This window comes from Chlorocebus sabaeus, chromosome 27 (assembly GCF_047675955.1).
Source record: "Chlorocebus sabaeus isolate Y175 chromosome 27, mChlSab1.0.hap1, whole genome shotgun sequence".
NCBI classification, from domain to species: domain Eukaryota; kingdom Metazoa; phylum Chordata; class Mammalia; order Primates; family Cercopithecidae; genus Chlorocebus; species Chlorocebus sabaeus.
In genome coordinates, this window is record NC_132930.1 from 24,602,709 (window position 1) to 24,615,610 (window position 12,902).

General features: G+C 37.2%; 1 protein-coding gene across 6 annotated transcripts in view; it reads right to left on the minus strand.

Moving 5' to 3' along the window:
* RBPJ (recombination signal binding protein for immunoglobulin kappa J region) overlaps positions 1-12,902 on the minus strand; it is a 268,269-nt gene that overhangs the window by 61,915 nt on the left and 193,452 nt on the right. For 4 of the 6 annotated variants that reach the window (XM_073012483.1, XM_038008640.2, XM_008017710.3 and 1 more), the window contains exon 2: positions 9,470-9,652. The exons of the other annotated variants lie outside the window; for them this stretch is intronic. In XM_073012483.1, coding sequence (XP_072868584.1) covers positions 9,470-9,486 — 17 coding nt within the window. In that variant the 5' untranslated portion in view covers positions 9,487-9,652. The remainder of the gene's footprint in view (positions 1-9,469; positions 9,653-12,902) is intronic. 6 annotated transcript variants of the gene reach the window in all.

Sequence of the window (12,902 nt, forward strand, 5' to 3'; positions counted from 1 at the left end):
GTCAGGAGATCGAGACCATCCTGGCTAACACGGTGAAAACCCGTCTCTACTAAAAAAAATACCAAAAAATTAGCCGGGCGAGGTGGCGGGCGCCTGTAGTCCCAGCTACTGGGGAGGCTGAGGCAGGAGAATGGCGGGAACCCGGGAGGCGGAGCTTGCAGTGAGCTGAGATCGCGCCCCTGCACTCCAGCCTGGGGGACAGAGCGAGACTCCGTTTCAAAAAAGAAAAAAAAAAAAAAAAAAAAAAAAAAGAATTATAACTAAGTAACCCAGCAATGAAGAAAATGTCATACCACTGTATTAGTGCTGAGAAAAATTTAAAAATGCCAACTAGTTTCCAAACGAACTGGAAATGCACACTAAATATTTTAGGCTATAACTTTTAGTGCTGGCCAGTATTTTTTCTTAATAGCGCACACACCCATTAGAGAAATAGGCCAAAGTTAGAAGCTTGTATTATTCACATTCAAGATGACTCAAGTGTGTACAATATTGAGTTCTCAAATACAAATCTGTACGCAGTAAGTGCTCACTATATGAATAAACTATAACAGCAAGTTATCTGTTAAAACACATGCAACCAAAACAAAAAGATTATGGAATCTTATCTATTAAACTACATTATTATTTAGAAAAATTACAATTTATCAATGATTAAAGCACAGTTAAAAATGATTTTTTAAAAAAACTGATCTGTAATGTTTAAGTTAATTTCCACAATGGAGAAAAAAATTGTAAGTTGACATTCACTTTTCAATTTTTTTTTTTTTTTTTTTTTTTTTTTTGAGACGGAGTCTTGCTGTCACCCAGGCTGGAGTGCAGTGGCGCGATCTTAGCTCACTGCAAGCTCCACCTCCCAGGTTCACACTATTCTCCTGCCTCAGCCTCCAGAGTACCTGGGACTACAGGCGCCTGCCACCACGCCGGGCTAATTTGTATTTTTAGTAGAGACGGGGTTTTACTATGTTAGCCAAGATGGTCTTGATCTCCTGACCTCGTGATCCGCCAGCCTCGGCCTCCCAAAGTGCTGGGATTACAGGCGTGAGCCAGTGTGCCCGGCCCCTAACTTTTCAAAAAGTTTTACAATGGAGAGAAAAGGGAACTATTTTACCAAATTCAGGTAGCTAAAATTGATAGAACTATTTTTCACATGGAGAATGCCCTACAAAGATACAACACTATAGGTTACTGTTATTACTTGCTCCACAAGCGATGTTCTTTCATGAAGCATGTTGCCACTTCAAAAAAGTGATAATCCACATTTTTGACAGATTCTATAAAGAAGTGGTATCAAGATCTAAATGGGAGTCTCTCAATAAACCTTACAAATTCCGTCATGTAGTTTTGTTGAGTCTAAAACTAATTGATCGGAAAATGTGATAAACCATGTTCAGGTCTCCAGCAGTTACACCCAGGCAATTCTTTACTGTAGTAACAATAATATACCACTGTGTTTAAGATAATAATGATAATATTATTAGTCATAATGTTATTAGTTAACAGATTGATTACCTGTGCTTTTAAAATGTTAGCAGCTCAAGATATAAAGGAGAATTTCAGATTGAAAAGAAAACTTTAATTCTAAGCAAAAATTTGAACTTTGGAACAAAAATCCAGTTAAAGGGGAGTAATTCTAACTGTTAATTTTTCCTACTATCTATCAATGTTTTGGTTTGGTTCTAGTATTTCTCCAAAATTAAAACCACTGGTCCAGTCATTATATTCGACAAGGTCTTTATTCTGAAAAAGAATTACTACTCATCCTGGATCAGCTCTCTCCTTTTTGAACAATCTCCTAAGATCTAAGATTTATGCTATTTCACAGCATCCTCCTGACTGGATCCTTGTTGGTCAGATCACTTCTCACTTGACCTGCCCCGTTCGCTGACTCAAAGCAACGTTCACGTATTATTCTTTTACAGGCAGAATGTACAGCAAACTCTTTTGTTTGTTCAGGCTGCATGTAAATGAGGAATGGGAGAAGAGAGAGAAAGGGGCTAGAAGGTTGGAAGAGAGAGGGAGGAAAACAAGAGGACACTGGAGTACAAAAGATCAGTGAAAAAAAAAGAGAGAAAGAAAAGACTGAGGGAGTGTCACAGCCACCAAGTTGAAGAGAAATAAAAGAGAGCAATGGAGTATCTAGTGGCCATAAAAGGGCAACTGTCCACCTCCTAACAAACCAAATCTGGTCAGTCCCAAATATGGAAATGTTTTAGTTGAAATACAGAGCTTTTCTTCTGTGGAATACGAGCACAGATCACAATCAAATAATCTCACACTTGGATATCCACCACTGTGAGAAAAATCTGGTGAATTATTACATAAACTCTTTCTACATTTTGCTTCCTCAAAATCCAGGTTTTTCTAACAAAAACAAACAAACAAAAAATCCCTACACTTTTATAGTTATTCTAGAGCTTCCGTCTCTGTAAAATAGGAATGTTAATTGTTAGCAATCTGCAGAGCTGTTGTGAAGACTGGGTAAATCATTTGGTAAGGGAAATCTTGTAAGTGCAATATTGATTCAATGTTAGCATAACACACTCAGATTTTCTTGGCCTTCAGATATACCAATCCCCAACTCACAAGAGTTCAGTGATGACAAATTTCTAGAAATTGAAATCATTTCAAAATAAGATTACCTTCTTATGTATCTAGTTATTCTCTCAGTTTGTAGTTAAGAAGTTGGTAAATAAGAGTATGACCTGTTCTGCTATGACAGGATAGATGCATTTCTTAAAAACCTAGTATTATCAATAGTTCATTCATTTGACTCATATTTGCTGAATACCTGTTATGACTATTCACTGTCCCAGGGGATGGAGATACAGGAGTCAACAAAATAAGCAAAATCTGTTAATGAGGGTGGGGGAAAGAATAGATTTAGAAAGTAGACCAAGGATTGAAAATTGGCTCCCTACAGAGATAGTGACTGTTTATTTCAAATATGAATGCTTTCAGTGTGTTCTGCTTGCACCCAGTCACCCCCATTTTATAAGCATATTTGTGTTACTTATCTCTGGCCTATCCCTGCCCCAGGGCTAGAATTTCCCACTCAAGTTAGTTTTTCCACTGAAACTTCAACAATAAAGGAGTTTATTTAAAGTTAAATTTCATGCACATTTGATTAATCTAGCTGCTTAGCTGCTGCCAACAACACTTCTACAGGCATTTTTAATCCCCTCATCACCCCTGGGTGCCATCTCTGGCTACTGATCTCAGTTTGGGGCCAACTAAACTAGAATGCAGTTTAGTTTCCTTCTAAAGTACACTCTAGGAGGAGAAATTTACCAAAGAAAAAGAATACAAGCTGCTAACATGCATGATGACAACCAAAGGAAAAAGACAAAGCTTTGAAGAAACAAATTCCACAGAGAGACAACATAAAACCTTGTGCTTCCAACAGGATAAGCAGCATGAGGTGGAAAGCGGTGAGACTGAAGTGACTAAACATAACTTAAGGGGGAAAAAAAAGCAATCCTCTCATATATCGCCAAAAAGCCAAACCAATGCTATGGAAAAGACTAGGAAGAGTTGGATAATCTGGGAGAAGACAAGGGGTTAATGTGGAATAGGGAGAATCTGGTGAAACAAAGCAATAGAAAAAAAAAAATTCAACTCTTCTATACTCTGAATCCATATGTTTTCATTTACTGCCTCCATCACTGAAGATGTATGCCTGCACACATCTGTACAAAGACAAGCAACCATCATCAGGGTAGTTAACACACTGATTGGGAGAGGTTATTTATCTTCTGTAATTTCAAAACATGATTTCTGAAAAGCATATCATGCCCAATTCAGAGAACTGAACTATGTACTTTGACTCAATTTCCAAGAACTTGCAGAAAAAGATGAATTATGCGTATTATCTTTTGTCCTCCTCTTTTGGCAAATAATTCTTCCATTTTTCAACTCCCAAGTGTAGAAAACTAATGTACAATTCCACCACTATGAAACAATTTACCAGAAGTCTTCATCCTCTTACTGTTTTCTAAGAAGAAAGAAACTATATTTTAGACAATCTTAAAATATACATATGCTGATATTACCCTGCTTTGAAGCCTTATTTATTTTAAAATATTCACCAAAAACTCTGTGATCATCCTCAATAAATCTACAAAGCAAACATCTGCTGTTATGAGGACACTGCAGTAGGCACAGGAACTAATCCAAGAAAAATAAAATTTTAAATGTTATCGAAATCTTCACAAAAACAGAAAGTTTAACATTTGAACATTTAACTGCCTTCAATATCTGTAATGTATTTGATTTATGCTTAATTTTTTGCAACTTTAAATTTTATATTTGCCTTCTGAATTAAAGAAGCACCTATTATACAAACAAGTCCCAACATATAAAAGATGAAAAGTGAACTGAGAGGTTTTATTTTTAATTTTTATTTTTCTAAGACAATAGTCTTATTCTGTTGCCCAGGCTGGAGTGTACTGCCATGATCTTGGCTCACTGCAACCTCTGTGTCCTGGATTCCAGTAATTCTCCTGCCTCAGCCTCCCAAGTAGCTGAGATTAACCGCATCTGGTTAATTTTTGGATTTCTAGTAGAGATGGGATTTTGCCACGTTGGTCAAGAGTCTTGAACTCTTGACCCCAGGTGATCTGCCCACCTCGGCCTCCCAAAGTGCTGGGATTACAGGTGTGAGCCACCACACTCAGCCTGAACTGACAGGTTTTAGTATGCATCATCATTTTATTTGTATTTTCTTTTTATTTTACTTATTTATTCATTTTTTTGAAACAGAGTCTCACACTGTCACCCAGGCTGGAGTGCAATGGCGCCATCTCAGCTCACTGCAACCTCCACCTCCTGGGTTAAGAAATTCTCCTGCCTCAGCCTCCCAAGTAGCTGGGACTAGAGAAGCCCGCAGTCATGCCTGGCTAATTTTTGTATTTTTAGTAGAGATGGGGTTTCACCATCTTGGCCAGGCTAGTCTCAAACTCGAGACCTCGTGATCCACCTGCCTCAGCCTCTCAAAGTGTTGGGATTACAAGTGTGAGCCATGGCGCCCAGTCTATTTGTATTTTTTTTTTTTTAACTGCATGCGTCTCTTCCATCAATGCAAAGCAAGGGTAAATCCTTCCACAACCAGGATGTACTGTAAATTTCTTACATATGAACCTTTAAATATTTCCCAAGGCAGGCCAGGTGCAGTGGCTCAATTCTGTAATCCCAGCACTTTCGGAGGCCGAGGCAGGTGAATCACAAGTTCAGGAGATCAAGACCATCCTGGCTAACATGGTGAAACCCCGTCTCTACTAAAAATACAAAAAATTAGCCAGGCATGGTGGCATGTGCCTGTAGTCCCAGCTATTCGGAAGGCTGAGGCAGGAGAATCACTTGAACCCAGGAGGCAGAGGTTGCAGTGAGCCGAGATCACACCACTATACTCCAGCCTGGGCGACAGAGCAAGACTCCATCTCAAAAAAATAAATAAAAATCAATAAATATATATATATTTACCAGGGCAAACACACACACACATCACAAAACGATACAGCAACAAAAAAACAAAACCAAAGTTTTACAGCAAACTAACTGTTCTCTACCATCAGAGATTTAAAAAAAAACAAAAAAAAAAAAACAAAAAGACTGATCTGGTAATATTTGTCTTAGATATCTGAGGCTTTTGTGGCTGAGGTCAGCTTGGCGATAGGAATTTATCAGACTGAGTTTCACAGTTTTTCAGTTGATGATCACCAGAAATTAGGTCTCTGCAATCCCATACATATACATGCCACTGACACAAAGTTTTAGAAAGGTATATATTGTGTGATACATTCATAACATTTTCTATTTTGTTCTTTTCTGTTTCATTTGGGGGGTAGGGGGTTCATGGGAGGCAGCAGCTTACTAAATTGATTCCAGAGTGTGCTACCACTGGCAGTTTGAAAACCACTAATCTATGAGTTGATAACCATCACAATGCATGCCAAGGGGCAAGATACTACATCACTCTACTTAATAAAACAGCCTTGGTTAATGTCACTCAAAAGCCACTGCTGCTGTGTTCTCCTACTCTCTTTCTATTCCTTATTCTCTAATAACCTTTACTTCAAAAAATAAAAATAAAAGATGGTAGGAGGACCCTTGAAAGTAACGTAGAGGACTGGCATACCATTAGAAAGCACACTGAAACTTATGCTGATCACTTCTTCTCAGAAGGCACAAAATAATATAAAACTAATACCACTTTTAAGGGACATCTATGACTAAGGGAAATACCACTTTTAAGGGACATCTATGACTAAGGGAAACATACACTTAGTGGAACTAAACAATATCCACATAAATGTGTATATATTTTATTTCAATCTTTTGATACAACTAAAACAGAAGTTTTAAGAAATACATTCTTTTCTATATTCAATGCACTGATATTTTATATTCTATTCTAATACATGTTCTAATGCTGGTCATAACCCACTGAATTTTTCTTTACCCACTCATGAATGTGCTGAAGCCTGCAATTTGAAAAACACAGCTTTAGAAAACACAGAAATCAACCCAGCAGGATAAGATGATCGTGGATAAAGTAGCAGATTCCAGTGGCCACCTTCTTTCACTAATGAGAAAAAGCCCAAAGAATTGAAAACATCAGTCAAATAGTGATGGCTTATTTTACTCTAGGAATAGCATAGAAGAGTACAAGACTCAGTCAGGATAAGAAAAATGTAATAGTGCACCCTCTACAAAAAAAAAATTCTAATCTATTCTACCTTGGAACTTGATTAGATCACTGTCATTATGGACTAGAGTTTAATATAAAGCAGTTTCATTTTACTTTAACAAGTAAATTCCATTAAGAATATAACTGCTAACATACCAAAAGGATTTTAAAATTAAGGTAGACAAACTGACAAAAATCATGGACTATACCAGTGTACTTCATTTAATAATCAACACTTAATCTGACACTGGCTTCCTACATGCCCAAACCTGCACTGTGTGTATATGTACAATTATCTATATATAATTCATACTATACAATTATATAACAATATGCTTTCTTAAAAATATAGAAATGTATGGGTTTTTTCAAGTCACTCTTAGAACCTGTCACAATAACAAGGGAAGGGTTAGGTTTGAAATGCAGGTGAGGTGACCCCAAGGTCTAAGTAAGCTTTTAACTACAAAGCTATAAAGACTTCCAGGCTGGGCACGGTGGCTCACACCTATAATCCCAGCACTTTGGGAGGCCAAGATGGGCAGATCATGAGGTCAGGGGTTCGAGACCAGCCTGGTCAACATACTGAAACCCTGTCTCTACTAAAAATACAAAAAATTAGCTGGGCATGGTGGCTCGCGCCTGTATTCCCAGCTACTGGGGAGGCTGAGGCAGGAGAATTGCTTGAACCGGGAGGTGGAGGTTGCAGTGAGCCGAGATCACACCACTGCACTCCAGCCTGGGCAACAGAGCAAGACTCCATTTCAGAAAGAAAAAAAAAAAAAAGGTCTTCCAAAGAGAACAGGACTTCCCAACTCTAGCTGTACATCATAAACCTCTGTGGAGTTAAAACAAAACAAATGGATTCTCAAGTGCTACTCCCAAAAAGAAATGTTAAAGTTGAGATAGCAAGTATTATCAAGAAACAATTTTGTAAACAACACATTGAACACTATCCTGAAACCATTATGTCCAAGAATGTCTTTTTGGAGGGTGGATACTATTCTGTCCCAACAGACATAAAATTCCTGATTGAACTGATTGATTGCCTTGGCTAATAAGCAGATTATTCTACCTTGGAACTTGATTAGATCACTGTCATTATGGACTAGAGTTTAATATAAAGCAGTTTCATCTTACTTTAAAAGTAAATTCCATTAAGAATATAACTGCTGACATACCAATAGGATTTTAACATTAAGGTAGACTGACAAAAATCATGGACTATACCAGTATTTATAGTCCACTTCTATTTCTGTTTCTATTACACTTATCTATCCATGATTGATTTAAACTTGTCTTCCCAATACTGTTTCTTCTATTACCTAAAAGAGAGTTCTGAATCTGATGTAGTATTAATGAATTCAGCATTCTTCATTCACTTCTATCACTCTTTAAAAGAGCATTTAATACCAAACACAGAGTACAAAAATCAGGTTTCCAAGATTTCATATAATTAAGAAACTTATTACATCACTCAAAATTTTACAAAAATAAAAACTTTAAAGGTTTTTGATGGTTAAATGGGTATTATAAAGACTAGAATTACTATACTAGTAACCACAAGTAACAGCAAAACTATATACCACAAACAAATGAATAACTGCATACATACATTGTTAAATAAACAATAATCACAATATTAATATTTAAAATTACTCATTTTTGGCCAGGCGTGGTGGCTCACACCTGTAATCCCAGCACTTTGGGAGGCTGAGGCGGGCGGATCACCTGAGGTCAGAAGATCAAGACCAGCCTGACAAATATGGTGAAACCCCATCTCTACTAAAAATAGAAAAATGAGCCAGGCATGGTGGCGGGCGCCTATATTCCCAGCTACTCGATAGACTGAGACAAGAGAATTGCTTGAACCCAGGAGGCAGAGGTTGCAATGAGTTGAGATCGTGCCACTGCACTCTAGCCTGGACAACAGAGCAAGACTCTGTCTCAACAAAAAAATAAATAAATAATAGGCTGGGTGTGGTGGCTCACGCTTGTAATCCCAGCACTTTTGGAAGCCGAAGCAGGTGGATCACGAGGTCAGGAGTTCGAGACCAGCCTGGCCAATATGGTGAAACCCCGTCTCTACTAAAAATACAAAAATTAGCCAGGTGTGGGGGTGCGTTCCTGTAGTCCCAGCTACTCAGGAAGCTGAGGCAGAAGAATTGGTTGAACCCGGGAGGCGGAGGTTGCGGTGATCCGAAATCACACCACTGCACTCCAGCTTAGACAAGAGAACGAGACTCCATCTCAAAAACAAATAAATAAAAATTATAAATAAATAACTCATTTTTCTTTAAGTGAAAATTCTTTGTAAAAGAAAAAAACTGTACTAAATGGCCCAAATAAAAATTGTTTTGTTTGGTCAAATTAGTACCCAAACTGAAGACTTCATCCAACTATTTCCTATTCAGGCTACCATAAAATGACAGTTCTGTAGAGAACTAGTCTATGATGCAAAAGATAATTACAGAGTAATATATGAATAATCCCTAAACTATTTGTTGAATGAAATTACAGCCCATTACTATAAAAACTTAGGGAAAATATTTACCACAGTATCTTTTATAACCATATATCATAAAGGAAAAAGAAAATCCATGGGTTTTTGTCACAAAAAATACTACCATAAATCCATAACCACATCTATCATCAAAAGTTATATATCTTAAATATGCAGTAACTAAATACAGAATATCTTAAATACGCAATAACTAAATACAGAATCATGACTGTTCATTCTATCCATGACCTTGGGGTCACTGGGAGATTTCTAAAGCATACCTTTTAATCCACGCCATGGTACTTCAAGAACATGTTAAGGTAAGTCACAGCTCGGAACACTTCGATGCACCTCAAAACACCTCAGCCAGTGTATCTGTATCATTCTCCTTTCGTTTTGAGATCATAATGGTTCCGAAGAACTATAATGCTTCCATTTGAATGATAGTCTCATAATTTCAATGACTTAAAAACAAAAACAAAAAACAAGGCCTTAAGTGTTGGTATGTTAAACCACTAGTGCACTGTGTTAACTGCTGCCATGACTAAGAAAAACAAAAAAGCTGCTGCTACCACTGTGTAACACTGTCATTTTTAATGTGAACCCTCATATGAATGAGGGGTGGAGTGACAGTCCTTGCTTTATCGAGATCTTTCTAGTAAAACCCCACAAATCTCTTTGCCCCAATTGTTTCTTCAATTTTCTTCTCAAGGAATAAAAATTACTTAAAACACTGGTCTGAAGACTTGCTACATGCTAGGTCCACTTCTCAACGACCACTATTCTATTCTGTGAATGAGGGCAAGAAATCACCTATACAACCTGTCTAAAAGGAAACTGATTAATAGACCAGGTAGGGGATTCTTCAAACAATGCTCCTCCTGATGCTGATATTAATGAATCAGGTTAATTCTATGGATGTCATTAAACTGAAAACAGCTCCAGTTTCTAAAGCTTACTTCTATAATAGCATTCATAAAAATGAACAGACAGACAGCTAACCATCAAGTTTTACTCCCATTCTGTGATTGACTTGGCAGGTATCTGTTCCTTTCCTCCTCACCCCATCCCACCTTTCTTACATAAAAACATAAAAAATATTTCATTTTTAGAAATGGTATAGTAAGAAATATATGTATCACATTTTAAATCTACTAAGAATTCACACTGCTTTTACCACAAGTGTGGCATCATGTAGCTACAAGAAAGAACACTCAAGCTACACAAAGTAAAACTAACTGATAACTGATCAATAAATACATTCATTTACTGTCATAAAGCAATTTAAATTACTTTAGGATGACTGATAAGGCAAAATTTTAATACAGGCAAGCCATAAAGAGCTTCCTAGGAGAGAAGTAGATGAGAAAGGTTCTGTTATACTCTAGGAATGTGGAACAGCTTGTGTAAAGAATGGAAGATGAAAGTTTCCCAGCTAGGGCTAAAAAGTATGCGCTAAGGAGAAAATGAAACTATTTCCTGGTTGAAAGAGCAGATGTAACTGATGAAAATCTTTCAATCCACTGTCAGAAAAAATTGCATATTTTTAAGATTTAGATTTACTGTAGATTGTGGGGAATGCAGACTACAAAATGTAGGTCACTCTTCAGAAAGCTGATAATGGTGACAGAATTACATATAGGAAAGAACTCTACCACAGTAGGTGCAAAGAAACTAATGAAGAACAGAAACAAGGGACTCGATCCAATGAAATCTCTGCCTGCAGCCACAACCATCTTTTCAAACTGATTATTTTATACATTAGTCCATCCCTCTGGCCCCTTCCCATTCCTACTTAAAACAACTTAATGGCTCTGAATGTGACACACACACACACACACACACACACACACTCCTGAAAGGATATCACATTGTTTCCTACACTCTGCTCCTCCAGACAAATGAATCCTATACAGAACTACAAATCTTTATTTTATCTTTAGTTGCACTCTATTTTTATCTTCAGTAATGTGTATTTAAAACTCTATGAGGCTGGGAGCGGTGGCTCACGCCTATAATCCCAGCACTCTGGGAGGCCAAGGCGGATGGATCACCTGAGATCGGGAGTTTGAGACCAGCCTGGCCAACATGGTGAAACCCCGTCTCTACTAAAAATACACACACATACACACACAAAATTAGCTGGTCATAGTGGTGCACACCGGTAGTCCCAGCTACTCAAGAGGCTGAGGCAGGACCTGGGAAGCGGAGGTTGCAGTGAGCCAAGATCACACAACTACACTCCAGCCTGGGTGACACAGTGAGACTGTGTCTCAAAAAAAAAAAAAAAAAGAAAAAAAAAAAACACCTATGAAACTGTCTAGAAAACATTCTACTTCCGTGCTAATTATTATAGTCTCCTTCCTTTACTATGCTGTGAGGTCCAAAGGGTGTAACTTTTGTCTTTCATCTCTGTAAACCTATCATCACTTAACCACCAAAGCCTGCAACACAGTAGGCACTAGAAACTACTAAATATGTGAAAATGTTACAAACTCTACTTTGAATATATGATTGATAAGCTAAATATAGAAAGTTCATGATGGCAGGTATACCTGATATGCCATCAAATACAGTAGGCACACAAATATTTGTTGAATGAATGGAAGAAAATATTTAGGAATGGCGCTTCCAGGCAGAATAGCGAAAAAACACACATTCACTGCTAAATGATAATAAGAATCTAAAATGATTTTTGGTATATCCAATTTTCCATTTTAAAATTAACTTATTTGGTGGCATATATTAATATTTTGAGAATTGTATTCACATCAAAATTCACATTTATAATTCAAAACTTTGTATGTATTAATACACTAAAAATACATTGTGATGCCAGTATCAAGGAGAGCAAAGACTCTGAAAGCGGAAAAATTAAATTAATATAAATAAGGCCCACTTTTTTGATGACTAAATTCTCATTGTTTTGGTTTTGACTACTGAATTTACAACACACAATGTTTATGAAATTATGAGATCAAATAACTACTAGCAAACTACTGCTAAAGCATAAACTTCAGGAAAGTAGTTAGAAACAGATGCCAATAACTAATGTTTTCATAAACAGCTTCATACAGTAATCTGAAACGACAATGATGAAGGTGTTATAACGGTCATTGCAATATGATTATTAGGAAAGGCTTGGGTATTTCTTTCCAACACAGGGGAATGGTTAAATTATGACACATCCATACAATGGAAACGTTTGTTAAATAATACTGAAATAACATGGTAATATGTTAATTACATATGATTACCTAACTATATATAGTATTTTCCTACATTACATATTTTTGTATGTCTATTTACACATTTTAATCAGAACAGAAATTTTAAAATACGTTTAATAAATATAAATGTGTACGTTCCGTGAGATCAAGAAAAATTTTGCCCAGCACTGTGGCTCACACCTGTAATCCCAGTACTTTGGGAGGCCGAGGCAGGCAGATCATGAGGTCAAGAGATCGAGACCATCCTGGCTAACACGGTGGAACCCCATCTCTACTAAAAATACAAAAAATTAGCTTGGCATGGTGGCAGGCACCTGTAGTCCCAGCTATTCAGGAGGCTGAGGCAGGAGAATGGCGTGAACCTGGGAGGCAGAGCTTGCAGAGATCCGAGATTGTGCCACTGCACTCCAGCCTGGGTGACAGAGCGAGACTCTGTCTCAAAAAAAAAAACAAAAAAAAAACAAGAAAAGAAAAAGAAGAAAGA